This window comes from Anomalospiza imberbis, chromosome 3 (assembly GCF_031753505.1).
Source record: "Anomalospiza imberbis isolate Cuckoo-Finch-1a 21T00152 chromosome 3, ASM3175350v1, whole genome shotgun sequence".
Taxonomy (NCBI): domain Eukaryota; kingdom Metazoa; phylum Chordata; class Aves; order Passeriformes; family Viduidae; genus Anomalospiza; species Anomalospiza imberbis.
The window spans coordinates 55,310,462-55,328,922 of record NC_089683.1 but is presented as its reverse complement, the minus strand read 5'-3'; the positions used below and the strand labels follow the sequence as shown (position 1 = coordinate 55,328,922).

The window sequence follows — 18,461 nt, the reverse complement described above, 5'->3', positions numbered from 1 at the left end:
TCATTTTCTATTGACTATGTTTTCAATATTTCTCCTTCATTCATGTACAACACAAAATAACAACATGAAATCAAAATTCACATTAGAACATAGCAGAAGCCATACATAATCTTGAAGTAGCGAAACAGTGATTCCTTAATAAATTCAACTGAGGTCTTTGTAAAAGGTCAAACCAGCTGCACTTCAGAAATGAAACTAATGAATTGCTAGAGAAAACACTGTATTAATAAAGACTTTTTCACTTTTTCCCTCTGTATTGGACTGCAAAGAGGTACTGTGACAGCAGCAGTCCTTGCTACTCCACAAAATGGGTTATTGCTCTATTAAAAAATGGTGTGACCTCACATTCCTCAGAATACAAAAGATAATTCATCAATACTGAAAAAGTCTTTTAAAGAATCCTTCCAAGGAATAGCTGGAATTGCCGGCATAGTTTTAAAGGACACCAAAGACAGTACTGTTCTTTGAGTATTTTTATTATATATCTGTAAACATACTTTAAGTATGGACTCATAGGCAGATAAAAATAGGATCAAAACAAGGTAGTATGGAGTCTTTACATCCCACTTACAGATTTGCACTAAGTTTTTTACATATACTAAATAAAAAGTTATCAGAGAACATTACTATCTGTAATTCATTAACATCATTTTGAAATATGCAAAGTAGGCCAGGAAATTAATTATGTAGCATTTACAGCTGTTAAAGGTAAATTAATATTGACTAAATTAGCACCAAGTTATCTTTGTGCTCCGTTCTCATTGAGGTTGTTGAGAATTCTTTAAAACACTTAAACTAGGTTGACAAGTTGTACCTGCTATTTCCTTAAGTAGTGTTGCATGATCATTTTCTGCCAAATTCACAAATCCAACTTGATTTCTGAAGTGATCAATTCCTTGAAAAGACAAATCCACTCTTTTTCCTTTCAGGAGATCATCTACAAAAACCTTGCTGTCAGAAAGAGCACCAACTGCTCTGTTGAGAGGAAAGAAAAGACCAATGTCAAATGAATTTCTGGTGTAAATATTGTCATTAATCATTACATCAATAAATGTAACAGATTTTTTTAGTACCAATTTATTATCTACTGTGGTACTTTTGCACTAGTTTCTATCAATACAGTTATTATTATTATTACTACCACCTTTTTATAAAGGTGAAGAGGTTCATACACTGTGCTGTAAAACCAAACAAATAATAAAAGCACATTTAGCAGTGGGTGTAATCCTCAAAAGAGTTTATCTCAGTCCTTAAGGTATCCAGATACTAACATGACAGTGTCCCTATTACCTTGTGAATCCCATTTAAATAAGATGATTACTCAGAAGCATTTAGTTTTCCATTCTTAAATTAATTTTTTTCCTCTCCTGCTATGTCAATTGAACTAAGATTCTTCTTCAGTCCAAGTTACAACAGCGTTAGTTAAATTATAAACAGATGTAACATTACATATATAATGATAAAATTACACAGAAATCACAATTAAGCTCATGAAGAACTGTTATTAAAAGAGGTACAATCTCAATTTACATTTACTTTCTGTAAGAGCTAAGAGGTGTGCACACTATAACTGCAAAAACAGGGTACAAACCTTTTAATAATCATCTTAATTAGCCACATCAAGTGTATGTACAATTACATGAAATAATTGTTTTGAACTGCACTTAAAGTGATTTAAATTCTAAACAAAAACCACATAAACATTTTTAGTGCTTTCTAAAAGATTTCTCACATCTCTCAGTTTTAATTCTATTCAATTAACCTGAATTTAATCTCTTCCCCAAATCAATGCAGACTTTATAAACACTAGATGGCAGTAATAGGTTAAAAATGCTCAGAAGAGGTATTTTTACTTTTTCTATTTTAGCTGGATGAAAGCAATCACCGATTTCTACAGTAGGTTAAATAATTTCATTGAAACCTGTACAATTCCAAGAATCTCTACACATTCCCATTGTGTTTAACAAGGTGGACTCTTGATCTGAGCTGTGCATTAACTGGAACCTAGGCCAAGTTAAACACATGAAGGTTGATTACATGACAGAATATCCTTCATTGATAGAGCCCTCCTGTGGTCCTTTTAGAGGGATTTAATCTATAAGCTAAAAGTACTTTACTTCCTTTATAGCCATTTTAAACACCAACGTTCCTTGTTCCTTGGTGAAGATATTTTACTCTAAGTGTAGTCTCTGTCACTTACCTACCCTCTTACCACTGTTACACAAGCCTGTTCCTGTGTCTTCCTTATGTGGCATACTTCAAAATCTCTCCAAAACACCATCTAATACTGGTTCTACCTGTCAGAGTACTTAACATGTAAGCAGGCATAGATTTATTTACCAACATGAACCTAAAAATTGGTCCAAAACAAGTACAGATATTTCAAATACATTGAGTCAAATTAAGTTAAAGCTTGCAGAGGGCTTTTAAGTATTGATACATGAATGTATCTAAAATCCATCTCTGTATTTTTTACGTTTGAGAACTAATCCACAGAAAGTCCATGGAAAGCTCTGTTCCTCAGCTGAACATAGATTTATATTTCCATACTGTAGAGTCTGCTGCAGAACTCACTGACCAGCCCAAGCCTACCCGGCGAGTTCCGTGAAAGGTCAGTCCATACAGTGCAGTGTGTTTCAGTTTAGCACTGTGGCAGCGAAGATCTAGTTCTACTTTTATTTATAATTTTGCAAACACTAAAATATGTAGAAAAATAGCTGTCATCTCACTCTAGCTATCCTGCCTTTTATATTCTATCATATACTTCATAACATCTAACAATTGCTTTGTAAGAATAATGCACATGGACAAACATTTCTACTGAGTCAATAGCTAAAAACACAACAGTGGTATTTTCTTGTTATTCCATACCAAACAGTATTTACAATGCCAACTAGTAATTACACTCAGTGCAACTAATCCACAGAGATACCCAAAAAGTTTACAAGCACTTTGATCTAATGTCAAAAAAGGAAATTAAAAAAAAAATTAAACAGCATATTCTAAGTGAACGCACACTAGAATTATAGAAGCAGTGTCTGTTTTCTTCCTATATTGTTGTAATGTAACTATTGTAGCACATAAATTCACCAAGTATCATTTTAGAAATTTCTGAGTTTTAATTTTGATCACTTGTTAGAAAAAGCGATCTCTCAAACAAAGCCAAACTCAATTCCATCAGATCTGTTATTTGTAATGCAAAGGTGAGATTCAGTCTTTGACAGAAAACTAGCAAGAAAAACTTGACACTATAATCTCATAATTAGGCATTTACTGCAAAGGCAGGCATCCTGATTTCTAGCACCTGATCCCATGACTATGCACAGTTAGCACAGAGTAGAACTTCCTGGCTTGAAGGGAGTGCTGTCATGAGTCTTGATTGCTTTCTTTCTAGTTTCAAAATCTCACATTCTTGATATCACACAGTCCTACAAAAAGAGATGTATAGTGTATTCATGAAGGCTAGACCACAGTCAATCAGTTAGGAAACTCACATGAGAATTGCAGGTCTGGATTCCTTTAGAATAAGCAGCCTAGAATACAGATCTTCCATTTTCAGGGTGAAAGCTGTATGTACTAAAATACCATACAAAGGGCTTTGTGCTGAATTGAATGTTATGTTTAGCACATTCTTATCACGCATTTGACTTCAAATAGCATTCAACACATTTAATTTCTGTATAGACAGAGGCACTATTGTGCAAACATAGTTGAAAAACTGTAGATATCTAAGTAACTCAATGGATCCAAACCTCAGGATCTGTGAACCCTCAGATGCCCAGTTGACTAGCTGCACTTTTTTTGAGAGATCACTCTCCCCCTACATTACATACAGGTTTGTTTGCCAGCCTGGATCTTGCTTTCTTTCCATTAACCTGATATCAAAAATAGGTGAAGCAAGAAGGCAAATTCAGCATTTTACTCTTTCAGATCTCCCAGAAGATTAAACAAAAAACATCAGTTACATTTTTTTTAAAATCTCATTACAAAGAACATGCAATCTAGAATACCTGAGGATAGCTGAGCTAGAAACTTATAGGAGGCATCTGGCCAGGGAAGGGGTGAATCTCTGAGGAAGCTCCTGCTGACTAGAGGACAGTTCTGAGTGCCTGGACTGTAGAGTTCTACTGGGAGAGGCAGAGAAGAACTCTGTAAGACACTGCTTCAGTGGCATTCAGACAGTGGAAGCTGAGAAGGGGCTCACAGAGTAGCAGAATATCCTGAATTTGAGAATATTTGTTTTGGTATACAGTTTTGGACTCTTAAAAAATACTCATGAAAGGTATATGTGCTTTGAGGTACTATCCCATGCTCCTTTTTTTAAAAGTTTGTACTTCAAGCTCTTAAAAAAAAAAATCTCACATAAACAGCTGGTGGTTGTTCTCACCAATTTTCAGGTGCTATCACAGTTTACTCATTAACCAGGCACATAGAGATGGGAGGGATTCTACCAGATCTAGTATCCTTTGCTTGCCTTTTTTATTCTCTGTCCCTGGCTGTTTCTCTCCCCTTAGATTAGACTGTTGATGCTGACAAATTTGCATCTTCACAGTATAAGACTGGTAGGAGTATAGAGATCTCAAGGATATAGCATTCAAGTAAAACAAGCATGTAAAACAAGGCAACTGATTCAGATATACTGATCATTCATTATTTTTATGTGTGTCAAATTCTTTCAGCCAAAATACTTCTACTTATTAGAGGCATGCCCTTAACTACTAAATGGTTCCTACATTCTACCTTGGATTGTCACTTTCTCATGAGCAATCTGCACTTCAACAGATTTTTAATTCCCCTGTCCCCTATATCAAAACACTGCTTTAAAATAATTACTTTAGCAAACATGAGATATGTGCATGCAAGTTTAGCACACAGTAGGTAAAATGCAAGGGAAAACCACATGTTTTGTTCAGAGCTTATGACATACCATAAGTTATGAAAATGGCTAATATTAAGATTACATTTTAAAAACAACATGAATTAAATGTTCAATAACCTTAGTAAATTAGGGATGTTTATGGCACAAAAAAGTATCAGTTAACCCTGCCAGTGTCTTTATGAACACATTAAACAAAAATACTAGTATATACTTTATTTCCACTAAATACCTACATGCTAATTTCTTCTTCACTGGATAAATGCATCACTAACATGGTGACATGAAATGAGCCAGAGCGAACCATTGCTTTGGAAAGCCTTTGATCCTTTTGTATTATTGCATCTTGGACAGCCTGAATACTGCCAGTAATCTGGGAAGAAAGACACAGAAATAACAGTTAGCCACTACAACAATTACTGTATCCCATCATGCAAGTGAACAAGAAAGCACACAAACTAAAAACAAACGTTTATGTAAAAACCATTCTAGCAGAAGAAAGTTTTATCCTCTGACAAAGCTGTGCTAATTGACCTGAGTGAACCCAAATGGGATACAAATAGAGTGATTAATAAACCACTGGACAGTCCCCATCACATCTTAATAGGAGCTTCCTTCCATAAGTATTATAAAATCCTGAAGCAGGTTAAGATCATCCAGTTTTACACTGCCAGTAATGCCAACAAAAAGTTTCTTCAAGGAATTTCTCTGCCCACTCTGCCAAACATCTGTCTTGCTATGTGCAGGTAAGTGACTAAAAAAACCTGATCTTTGCAGGACTGGGCACATACAAAACCAGAATATTTAGTAAATAATTTGTAGAGATATCTGATTTGCAATTCTAATTATATTGTCCAATAGACAGATATAATGTATATACTCCCTTCAAATGTATTTAGACAGATTTTCTTGCAACAGATATAGAGTTCTAACTTCATCAGTCTTTCTCTTTAATAATATTGGAATTACATTTTTTTTAGTTGAAAGTTATTTATATGGTTATACATGCTCTATAAATTATATCCAAAATGTTTACTGTGCTAAGCATTATGCTAGTTGTATTGTAGCAATTTAAAAAACAAAACACCAAAAACCTGCAATAATTCTTGAATATGTTAGTGAAAATCAGATCAAGTCAAATAAACCTGACCATCTGACAAAATTAATTACTTCTTAAAGCACAGTGATCAAAGACATTACAGTCAAATCATCTTTGGTGTATAAAGTCTAAAAGAAGCAGGTTGAAAACTCCAATCTCACTTTTTTGTTGCTACTTATTTGAAATTCAGTAGTGAATACTTCACAAATGTACTGTACAGACTTGACTTTTATAAGATAAGCACAAGTAGCTCTTGGGTATTAAAAAAGCATTGATGTATTTTGGTAGCTCTGTTAATCATAAAGAACACAAATTTCCTGGGGAAAAAATCCTACAATCTAATGGGACTGTTCAGTATTTTTCTGACTGAATTTCTTAAGATGAGTTTTGCCCTGCAGAAATTTTACCCAATAAGCCATAGATATCTAGTAGTGTCATATAAATATAATTAAATTATAACTCAAAGGAACCGAAGCTAGCGAGGGTAGGGAGAAGGATGGAAGGTAAAAGCTACTTGCCAGAAAAGGGGATATGGCATTTACAAAACCACACGTGTCTTAAGTAGTGTAGGATATATGAAGAAAATTCCTCCAACATTTTATCAAAAATCATGTTGTAATAAGACCACCTTTCTTCATATGTCAGAGCTGATCTCCTCCTGGATAAATAAGATTCATTGTCTCAGGTACAGGAGGAATTTAATCCATATTTAAGCAAAGAACTGGTAAATGTGATTCCCACTACTTACAATGTATTGTCTGAATAATTATTTAAGTTTATAAGCTAAAGCAAAAAAAAAAGAAACAAAACTCAAAAATTAAATGTGTCACAGTAACTACAATTTTATTCTTTCAAACTATTGCTTCTAAATTTAATTTGCACCTGTGAGCTGGAAAGGAAAAAATATACATCTAAGTGTACAAGCCTTCAGAGTACAGAAGACAGATGTGGCACTGTGTTATCAAAGCAGTAAAGACCATCCTAGCTCTAAAAGAGATCAATATTACTCAGCATTTAGTTTAGCAGCCAATACCCTACATCCCCATACTCCTATAGTTCCCTTCAGTAGTAAGACCACAAAAGCATGCTCTTTCAAAGCTCACTCTTTTATGCAAGCACCAATGACACAAAAACTGTAGGAAATTAATACCTCTGAGATGTCAATTTTTTCTGTCCAAAATTGGACAACAGGTTGAAAACCCAAAAAACTCCAATGGACAGGCTCATAGCTGTATAAACTCTATCAGGAAACCAAGCTAAAAACCTAAAAAATAATACGGCTTTGGAACAAGATTAAGTCCAAAGACAGCCAGTTATCAGTTCCATAGAAAAGTTATTGCTGAATCTATCGAGAAAGTATGAAAAATCCTACCCTTTGGATACAAGTAAAACAAAAAGAAGGCTGAGCACATCCTCTTTCTCTCTCTCTCTATAAATGACAATGCTCCACACAATCAACATTATTTGGGAAGAAAAATAAGTTTTCAAGTAAGTTTTTCTGAATTTCAGGAACTTGTTTTTCAGATGTTTTCCCTGAAGTTATGCGATCAAAGTGTAACACAACAGCTGTTAAACAGGTGTGCCATCACAATGCCTATCACACTTTTAGATTTGTTCTGTTTTCTCCAATAAATCTAAGATGCAATTAACATTTGAGTATACTATTCAAATGAAGCAAACTAGGACTCTTCAAATGCTATATAATAAGCTTTGACCCACTGCATAAATGAAAACTTTAAATTGCTATTTAACCTGTTATTTACATTACCTTACAAAGTACTGTTTTACATTTCAACTGCTATCATGCTATTTATTTTTACTTAAGATCCCCTAACGTAATTCAAAACCTTTTGGAAGGCTGATCACACTTAACAATTCCTCCCTCTGAATTTTTAAAAAAAAGTTCAGAAAAAAGGCCTCAACTACTGATTTCAAGATCTCTTCTCCCATTACTTGAAGTACATTATTCTGAGGAGTAATAGAATATTTTAGAATGCCATTTTGCTTATTACAAGGATACTACTAGTAAGAAAATGTAAAGCTTTAAAGATTTAACAGATCAATAGCAATTATAGTCAAGACTGGAGAACCCTGAAAGGCTAACCTACCAAGTGATAACACATCATGTAAGTCATAACTTTAAAAAAAAATAGAAAAAGATACAATGATCATAATCTATTTAACTGTTTTACACAAGTAATAATGCGAAGTTCAATATAAATTCAAAATTAATGGAACAACACTTTTAATTTCTAAAGATTCAAAACAATTAAAATGAAAACAGGGAAACTGTTCATTTTCCAAGAACAGTTGATTAAATGTTTCAGAAATATCCTTTATTATTATCCTTTATAATTATCCTAATTTCCCCTGTGTAAAGCTTAAATTACTACATAAAATACAAATAAAACACTAATGCTTAAAATACTTCACTGGAATAAAATAAGCTCTTCAAAACAAAGTTCTCTCATTACCAACTGAAATACTACCAGCAATTACCAGATTCACTCTGGCTATCAAGAAACCAGGCATCTAAGTTTTGGCTAATATTGCCTATAAAAATTCCAATGTGTATTTTCTACTTTCAGAACAACTTTACCTCTAAGACAAGTATAAACAAAACTTCCTAGCAAAGTCCTGGAGTTCCCAAATGCTCTGAGATTAAATGTTAAGAGTTGTTTCTTTGCCTCTGTAAATGATATGACCAGATAATGACATATAAAAAAACAAGTATACTTAAGACCTTCCCAACCAACCCTTGGGCATAGTAATGATTGTCAGCAGGAATTCTCAATTACCAGATTATATAACCCCTACATTATTCTTGCACTTGTTAAATCATGGAATCTGTTAAACAGATCTGGAAGAAAAGATATTTTAACCTAAGATGTCACAAAAGATAGCCTACAATATTTGTAACAGGCTATCTTGGATCTTATAAAACCAGCCTTTACAATCTCTTCTTCATATATTATGTTTTGAAGAATCAAAGACTGCAGTGTCATTTTCAAACCTATTTTAGTCTCATTTCATATTTTCTTAATCTTATTTTACTTTTTCAGAGAACTGATAATACAGATATAGGATGAGTTAAAATTCATCTGAGATAGTTTCTGATATTAAAAAACACCACAAACTAAATTTGCAAATGGTGTTAAACTGCTGGGTTCAATTTTTTTAAACATAACGCACCTACTTTCCTTGTTTCAGACACAAAAGATATCAAAGATGTACCAGAGACAATCTGCAGCATGTAAGAAATCATTTTCATTTACTGCCTAAATAGGACAACTCATATAACTGCAAGAAAGTACATTTTCTTAAAGAGCTCTTTGCATTTCCTGAATTCATGTGAACCACATCTCACTAAAACAATTGTTTGAGTTTTAAATAAGATGAACCATTTTACTGTAAAATGCTAAACTACAAACTGCCAAATTAAAACAGTAATAGATCCAAATATAAATTTGTATCTATAAAGAAATCTAAAAATATTGCTAGAATTTTTCTCATTAAATTTAACAGTAATGTCTCCCTTATTCTACGTGAACAACAAAATAGGCAATACTGAACACTGCAGAGGGGAAATTTCAGCAAGCTTCAGTGAAATCCATAAGACTGACAAACTGAATAAAAATCTAAGTATTTTTCCTCCAGTCTTTTTTAGAAAAGCAATTTTATTCACAAAAGATGTTACATAACACAGCATTACTCATTGAATAGACTGCTAATGTTTCTTTAAAAGTACCTGAAAAAAATGTTTTGCACAATATCAAACACTGTTCTTATAAACACACGCAGCTGTTGAAGTAATTCTGGTTATACTGTATTAGTATAATAAAGAATATCACCTTTGGATTAGTAATTGGAAGAGAAATGAAATAATTTGGCTGATACTGTTTGTTCTTTTTCTTCTTTCTCTCAATGCCTTCTTCAATTTCCCTTCCAATAGTCCGCTTTCTTTTCTTCTTAATACTTAGTTCAGTAGTTGCATGCACTGAAGAGAAAAAAAAAGTCATTTTCAGCACAGAAACATTTGAACAAAGACACTCTTAATATCACACCAACAGGAGCTGGACTTGAGTCACCTGACTGGAGCGTGTCTTCTCACTGACCTGGTCTGCCCATGCTCTGAACTGTCTGACTGGGATCCAACTCTGACCTGAATTAGTGTAGCCATACAAGTGAAGTACCACACCTGAACTAACAGCCTACACCTCTAAGCACGGTTTATAAGCTGCTAACACAGACAGACACATGGCTTCCAAACCAGCGAGCCTCCCTTAGCCAACATATGCAGCAGGTCAACAGGCCTGCAAGTTGTCCATACTTGAATATGGACATGACTGTAGAGCAGAAGGGCCAATATTAAACTTCAAAAATCCTATGCATTTGGCATTTTGAAACATGAAATGCAGTAAACATATAGGATTATTAAAGCTAAAAGTTGTACTAGACTAAGACTAACCAACTAATAGCAAAGGAACCAAACCCAGCCCAGAAGAAAATATCATCCCAGACAGATTTGCTCTCTACCTCCTCCTTTCCCAGAGATACCTTCTGATATAGTGAAAGAAATATGTATGTCCTCAGTTCTTCCTTTACACATAATTGTGTTTTTCTTGGCTCATTTCCTTAAGCCTTTGCAGACCCTCTCCCACCACAATGCCTGATACATACCCACAAGCTGACCAGGCTGCAGACATCCACTGTCCAATTAGAAGTGTACTTCCAGCCTCATGCTGGGAATACACATATTGAAGGACAGCTCACAAAACCCACCACCTGAGAAGCTCACATACAGTAATGTGAATTGACATATGAAATTTCTTTATTCTGTGACTCACTGTCCCACAGGATAACAAGAGGGTGAATTTTTAATACGCTCAAGTACTGCAGGACTGAAAAGTAATAAGAGAGGCTCTGGACTGTAACATGTTTGCAGGGAGACTGTTCCACGTGCATGACCCATGTGACCCTGCCAACAGGTAGGACCAAGAACTGAGTGCATGATGTGTCTATGCTTTCACATTGCTTCTGTTTAATGTACTTACTAGCACATTCATCTTCAATATCTGTGTCCACAAATGGCATTTCTGCCATTAGAGAGTCAACAGCACATGGCTCTTCACTCTGTTGTGTTTTTTCCTTAGTCTCTTTAAAGATTTTCTTTTGCTGTATATTTTCCAGCCCATCTGTAATATATTTAAAATAACACACTGGATCTTAGTTTTTGATATAAACAGCTAAGAGACATTATACATAAGCAACATATGAAGTAAACAGTTCATTAATCATCAGCAAATAAATATTGACATGTAACTCTGCAGGGATCCTGTTCTTATTCTCTGTCAACAGATCAGTAAAAATATCTCAACATTTTATGTAAAATAGCAAAAAAATAAAGTTCTGCTTTCTATAGTTTAATAATCTATGGTCTTGTTTGGTTCCAAGTAAATGAAATTACTGCAAAAAAAAAACAAAACTCAAACTTATAACTGAGCATAAAAAATAATACCCTTCAGACATCACATAATGTTCATTTTAGATAACAGTAATGGCATATGAAATTCAGTGCAGACAAACATTGGCAAATTAATTCCACTGTAAACATACTGAAAATGAGCCATGAAGAAGCAGAAGGGAGGGAATACTACCATTCCACATATAACAAAGGGTTCTCAGCTGACTCTATCATTCAGGAATGAGATGATTACTGTATTCCTGCATCTCCCACTCAGTACAGCATGTTTTAGACAGCAATGATCTAAATTTCTCATTCTAAATACTGACTTTTAGTATTTAAGCTATAGAAGGAAGTGAATGTAAATGAAAACACATCTTGCACGTAAATAGATATACAGAAAGCTCTACCTTAGAGTAATACCACAATCACAGAATATTTTGAGTTTGACAGGACAGAATAATGTCCACTAACAAGTTTTTTAAAAAGTCTTTTTCCCCAAGAGTACTGAGCGTGAGTCATTTCCTTATGTCTACTTCATGCTTCTGCATCAGTAAACCCTAATATTGGCATATTAAGTTATATCTTAAGAAAAAAGAATAAGCAAAATCTTCTCTAGCAGCAAACAATGGGCATATAATCAGGCACCCAGCAATACTCCTTTGGGACAACTCCACAATGGGATTACTGTAGTGGAAGGAGCCGTGTGTTAGAATTGCAGTTTATCCCAGGACAGCTCATTACCACAGACAACACACTTTCAAAGCTCCTCTCATGACCAGTGCAGATGGCCCAAATCTGGCCTAAGAGGAAAATTCAGCAGCAAAAGTGTACACTATGTTCTTAAGGCATGCAAGGCTACGCATACATAAAATCGATATTACAGACCCAGTGTTGGTGATTATCACCCTGTGGAATGTTTCTTACACATATCACTTTAAGCTAGGGAAGATAAAAAAAAGAACAACCTGATTGAACGCTAATTCACTCCAGGCTAAAGCAGGCAGGCATAAATCACTCTGTGGTTGTAGCCTGACACCTTAACTTTATACCCACAGGCTATTCAAAGGAAACAAAGTATTTAGATTTGTTACTTGATCCCTCTGCAGACACTAAAGAATTATGCATAACAAACAGACGCTAAAGCAATCATAAAATTATCACTTAACATTTAGATTAAAGCTCACACACAACTTTGTTTCTGGTAACCACGAGCATACAGAAAACAACCCTGGATCCAAAGAGATCTCAAAGTGAAGGACAAGACAGAGGTCCGTGAAACTGACAAACAAGTAGGTCAAGCTGGGGCAGAAAACCTCAAAATTCAGCAGTGAAGAATCATAAGCTGAGAGCAAAAGGGGTTTGTTAAGGTAGCATCAGCTACAGAACAAGGACTCACATAAATCTGAGGGATGTATGTTGCAGAAAGCAGGTTTGCTTTGCTCTGTCTGCTCAAAAAGCAACATACTTGCACCACTTTGCAAAATGCAGCCTGTTCACAATAGCAAAAGCACAGCTAAATTTACAATGCACCCTCAGTAAACTGACTTAAGCAGGCACTGTGTCTAAATTCTACAGTTTGTGTTCTACCAAAAAAAAACTCCCTCGCTTGTTTGAAAATACTAATTAATCAGCAACAAAATTCAACAGTTGCAATCTAGTTACTAATACAACTTGAAAACAAGATTTTTCAAACTTCTTGACATAATGTTGATAATCTGAAGCCTAAGGTACAAAACTAGCTTCCGTAGGAACTCCTTGACCATCAAGCTGTTAATAGGATAAGATCTTTTTTCTTAATTGCATGCTTAATTATATTTGCCTGAATTTCATATATGAGTAGGTGTATCCATTATTCCTTTATCTGTATTTAAGTGACTGCTTATCTTCACAATTTTTCATCTGTTCCAGCATGGAAAAAAAAAAGATCATGATACATCTACATCATAAAGGAGAGACCACAAAAACAAGGAGCAATAAAACATATTTGATTGCTCTATGATCCCAGCTGCCTTCTCTACATATTCAGATTATTGTTTCAGACAGAACAATCTTCTATTATTTGACATGTAAGTATCACAGATCACAGTGAGACTTGATCTTCAGGCACTGTTCTCTGTTCACTATGTTTATGTGTTTAATGGATTTATCACAGAATCAATTAGGTTGGAAAAGACCTCTTGAGATCATTGAGTCCAACTTATGACTGAATACCACACTGTCAACAAGGCCGTGGCACTAAGTGCCATGTCCAGTCTTTCCTCAAGCAGAACCAGAAACATGACTCCAATGCCTCTCTGGACAGCCCGTTCCAATAGCCAACCACTCTTTCCATGAAGAATTTCTTCCGAATGTCCAACATAAACCTCCCCTGCTGCAGCTTAAGTCTGTGTCCTCTTGTCCTGTTGCTGGTTGCCTGGGAGAAGAGGCCAATCCCCACCTGGGGAGACTACAGCCTCCTTCCAGGTACTTGTAGAGAGAGAGAAGATCCCCCTGAGCCTCTTGCTCCAGGCTAAACACCCTCAGCTCCCTCAGCTGCTCCTCATCAGACTCATGCTCCAGACCCTTCACCAGCACCATTATCCTTCTCTGGACACGCTCCAGCAACTCAGTGTCCTTCCTGAATTGAGGGGCCATGAACTAGACATAGGAGTTGAGGTGTGGTCTCATCAGTGCCAAAAATATTGGGACAATCACTGCCTTGGTCCTGCTGGCCACACTATTGCTGATCCAGGCGAGGATGCCATTGGCTTTCCTGGCCACCTGGGCAAACTGCTGGCTCACTTTTCGTTGACTGTCAAAACAGGACCCCCAGGTCCTTTCCCACTGGGCCACTTTCCAGCCACTCTGTCCCCAGCCTGTAGTGCTGCATGGGACTGTTGTGGCCAAAGTGCAGGACCCAGACTTGGTCTTGATGAACCTTGTATCACTGAAATCAGCCCATCGATCCAGGCTGTCCAGGTCCTTCTGCAGAGCCTTCCTACCCTCCAGCTGATCAACACTTCAACCCAACTTGGTCTTGTCTGTTAATCTGCTAGTAGAAGATTTGATCTCCTCATCCAGATTATCAATAAAGATATTGTACAGGACTGGACCAAACACTGATCCCTAGGGACCACCACTAGTGACCAGCTGCCAACTGGATGGAGCACCATTCACTACTTCTCTCTGGGCCTGGCTGTCCAGCCAGTTCTTAACGCAGAGAAGAGTGCACCTGTCCAAGCCATGGGCTGACAGCTTTGCCAGGAATATGCTATGGGAGATGGTGTTGAAGGCTTTGCTGAAGTCCAGGTAGACAATACCCACAGCCTTATTCTCATCCACCAGGTGGGTCACCTGGTCATAGAAGGAGATCAGATTGGCCAGGAAGTATCTGCCTTTCCTAATCCTGTGCTGGCTGGGTCTGATCCCTTGGCTGTCCTGCCTGTGCTGTATGATGACACGTATGATGACCTGCTCCATCACCTTGTTGGGCACTGTGGTCAGGCTGCCAGACCTGTAGTTCCCTAGATTCTTCTTCCAGCATTTCTTGTAGATGAGCATCACACTGGCCAGACTCCAGTTGCCTGGGACCTCCCTGGTTAGCCATGACTGATGATAGATGGATAATGGACAGAGGCTTAATGAGCTCTTCTGCCAGTTCCTCATCACCCTAGGATGGATCCCATGCAGCTCCATACACTTGTGAGAATCTAAGTGGTTAAGCAGGTTACTAACTACTTCCTCCTGGATTACAGGGGGTCCATTCTGCTTCTCCTCTCTGTCTACCAGTTCAGCCGGGGCCAGCTGCCCTGAGGATAACAAGTTTTCCTGTTGAAAACTGAGGCAAAGAAGGAGTTAAGTACCTCAGCCTTTTCCTCGTCTTTGGTGACTGTAATCCCCTCCATGTCCAATAAAGAATGGAGGTTTTCCTTGGCCCCCTTCTGTAATTAATGTATTTAGAAAAACACTTTTCAAGTTCCCTAATAAAAGTAGCCAGAGTAAGTTCTAACTGAGCTGTCACCTCTCTAATTTTCTCTCTACATGACCTAACAACACCCTGAAATACTTCTGAGTTGCCTGCCCCTTTTACCAAAGGTGATACACCCTCTGCTTTTCCCCCAAGTTCTTGTGAAAGCTCCCTGCTCAGCCAGGCTAGTCATCTTCCCTACCAGCCTATCTTTCAGCACACAGGGACTGCCTACTCCTGCGCCTTCAGGATTTCTTTCTTAAAGTATGTCCAGCCTTCCTGGCCCCTTTTGTTTTTAAGAGCTGCTTCCTCTCTAAATCAGTGTCCTGAATAGGTCAAAGTCTGTCCTCTCAAAGTCCAAGATAGAGGTTTTGTTGATGCCCCTCCTTACTTCAGCAAGTACTGAAAATCCTTATCGCATTATGGACACTCTGCCCAAAGCAGCCTCTGACCACCTCATCTCCCACCAGCCCTTCCCTGTTCATAAAAAGCAGGTCTAGGAGGATGCTGCCCCTGTAGGCTCCCTCACCAGCTGTGTCAGGAAGTTACCTTCCAAATGCTCCAGGAACCTCCTAGACTGACTCCTTGCCACTGTGTTGGGTCTCCAGCAGACACTGGCAGGTTAAAGTCTCCCACAAGAACAAGGTCTAGTGATGGTGAAACATCAGCCAGCTGCCCTCAGGATATTCCATCTAACTCTTTATCCTGGTTGGATGGTCTGTAGTAGACTCCCACTAGGATATCTGGCTTACCAGCCACTGCCCTGATTCTCAGCCCTAGGCACTCAATCTTATCACCACTATCCTCAAGCTCTGTGCAGTCAAAGCACTCCCTGAGGTACAGAGACAGCCCACTCCCTCTTCTTCCTTGCCTGTCCCCTCTGAAGAGCTTGTAGCCACCCACTGCAGCACTCCAGTCATGAGTCACTACACCACATTTCCCTGATGGCAACTATATCGCAGCTTTCCTGCTGCATGACAGCCTCTGGCTCCTCCTGTTTGTTATCTACACCGCCTGCACTGGTGTAGATGCACTTCAGCTGGGCTACTATTTCATCCCTAACTCCGGCATGCAGCCCCTAGGCTCGTCCCTAGTGAGCCTGTATCATCCCATTCCCCCTTCAAACCTTCTCAGTCAGCCCTGCCAACTCATTGTCTAGAATACTTTTGCTCCTGTTAGACAGAACACCATCTGCAGGCTTGGTGACACATAATCTCCCCACGATTAAAAAAAAAAAAAAAAAAAAAAAAAAAAAATTTTACCAATGGCACCATCTTTCCATCTTTACCATCTTAAAGTCACTTGTTGATCACATGGGTTTTCCTGTTCTTTCTGGCATTCATCCCTGATACCAAATGAATTGAGGAAAACATCACCTGTGCTCCTGTCCCTCAAACAAGACAACCCAGTGTCTTGAAGTCCTATTTCATTACCCTGGTATGTCTCTCATCAACCTTGTAACTGTCAGCCTGGACAGCCAGCAGTGGGTAGTAACTAGTGGGGAGAATCAGCTCAGCGAGTCTCTTGGTAATATCCCTTACCTGGGCCACAGGAAGTCATCAGACTTTCCTGTGGAATGGGTCCAACCTGCATACAGAGCCCTCAGTTCCCCTCAGAAGCAAGTCACCCACTACAGCTACCCTTCTTTTTCTCTTAATACGTGTATTATTGTATACGTGATCCACCTGGTTGACTGCATTGGCCTGGAAGGCCCTCCAGACAAACCTTCTTCTCCACTGTTGTCTGCCTGACCCTCAAGATCCAGGGCCTCCTACCTGTTCCGTAAGGGCACCTGGGGAAGCAAGGGATGCCAGGAGCAGATTCTTCCACCTCTCTGAGAAGGGACCTTTTTCCATTCCCCCCCCTCTACCTGATGGCAAGAGGGCTGGGGCTCCTTGACTCATGCTGAGCTTTCCCCTGCTGCTTTCTATTCATATTTTAAACAACAAATCAATCCTTTAGAGGCAGTTTAACTGAGAGCTGCTGCAGAAGTAGATGGTCTTTGTGTCGATGCATTTTGAACCTCCAGTACTGGCACTACAGTTAACATAGCTACGGAGCTAATAATAATAATAATAATAATAATAAAAAGTTTCTTGTGGAAAAAAATGGCAGGGTTAGTATTCAGCCAGGTCACATACACAGGTGGGAAACTAAGAAGAAAAGGAGTAGTAGTAAACTTAGGGGGAAAAAAGGTAGATTTAGTGTTCAGTCAGGTCGGATGCATACACTGTCGGCAAGCCTAGGGACAGAGCGGGGCAGTCAGGGAAGCGCCAGAGCCTTATGAACAAGAGCCCTACTTAATAATTAATAACTTAATAACTAAGTTGAAAAGTTTTCCCTACGCCCCAGCGCGGCCCGCACGCCCCAGCGGCCCGCCCGCAGCCCAGGGGGAGGCGAGCGCGGGGTCTCGCCAGCGCCTGCCCTCTGCCCCCGCGCCGCTGTCCCGCCGCCTCTCACCGTGCTCCGGGGCCGCGCCGGCCGCGCTCGGGGCATCGCCCTCGACCCGCGCCGCTCTCTCCGCCGGCCGCAGCGCCATGGGCACGGCCCGCCGGGCGAGCAGGGCTCGGGCCGCCGCCGAGCACAGCGAGGGGAGAAGCCGCCGCAGCAGCGGCCGCATGCTCGGCCGGGGCGAACAGCGCTGCCCGCCGGGAAGCCGCGGGGCCGGAGCGGGTTTGGCGGAGCCGCCGCGCCCCTCGGGGAAGCAGCGAGGGAACGGGGCCGTGCGGCCATGGAACTACCGCTCCCGGCACGCTCCGCGGCGGGCATGGGGCGGCCGCAGGGCCCTGCCCCTCAGCCGGCCCAGCGAGCGCTCCGCGGGGGCGGCGTGCGGCGGGGCCGCCCCTCGCAGCGCAGCGGACGGCGGGGCCCGCAGCCCGAGATCGTCCATTGGAGCGCGGCTTTCACTCGGTACCTTGACGGGAAGTGGCTGCCCCAGCGCTCGCCCCCGTGGGGGGCTGCAGCCAGCGGGATTTGGCGTCCCTCAGAATAACCGGCTGTAGCTTAGGGCGGCAGAGCGATAATTAACAGTAATTTAGCAGCGGAGAATAGTCTTGTTCTGCATGTGCTCTGC

At 39.3% G+C, this 18,461-nt stretch overlaps 1 protein-coding gene across 3 annotated transcripts in view; it reads right to left on the bottom strand.

Moving 5' to 3' along the window:
- The window catches only part of AKAP7 (A-kinase anchoring protein 7), an 83,552-nt gene extending 65,425 nt beyond the window's left edge, over nt 1–18,127 (bottom strand). The window contains exons 1-5 of one of the 3 annotated variants that reach the window (XM_068184483.1): nt 17,849–18,127; nt 11,030–11,170; nt 9,827–9,972; nt 5,113–5,249; nt 815–975 (exon numbers count right to left, since the gene is read on the bottom strand). In XM_068184483.1, the coding sequence (XP_068040584.1) occupies nt 815–975; nt 5,113–5,249; nt 9,827–9,972; nt 11,030–11,170; nt 17,849–18,008 (745 nt within the window). In that variant the 5' untranslated portion in view covers nt 18,009–18,127. Of the gene's footprint in view, nt 1–814; nt 976–5,112; nt 5,250–9,826; nt 9,973–10,443; nt 10,547–11,029; nt 11,171–17,848 lie in introns of those variants that run through there. The other 2 variants (XM_068184482.1, XM_068184484.1) reach the window with 2 other exon arrangements.
- Between the last annotated feature and the right edge of the window lie 334 nt (nt 18,128–18,461).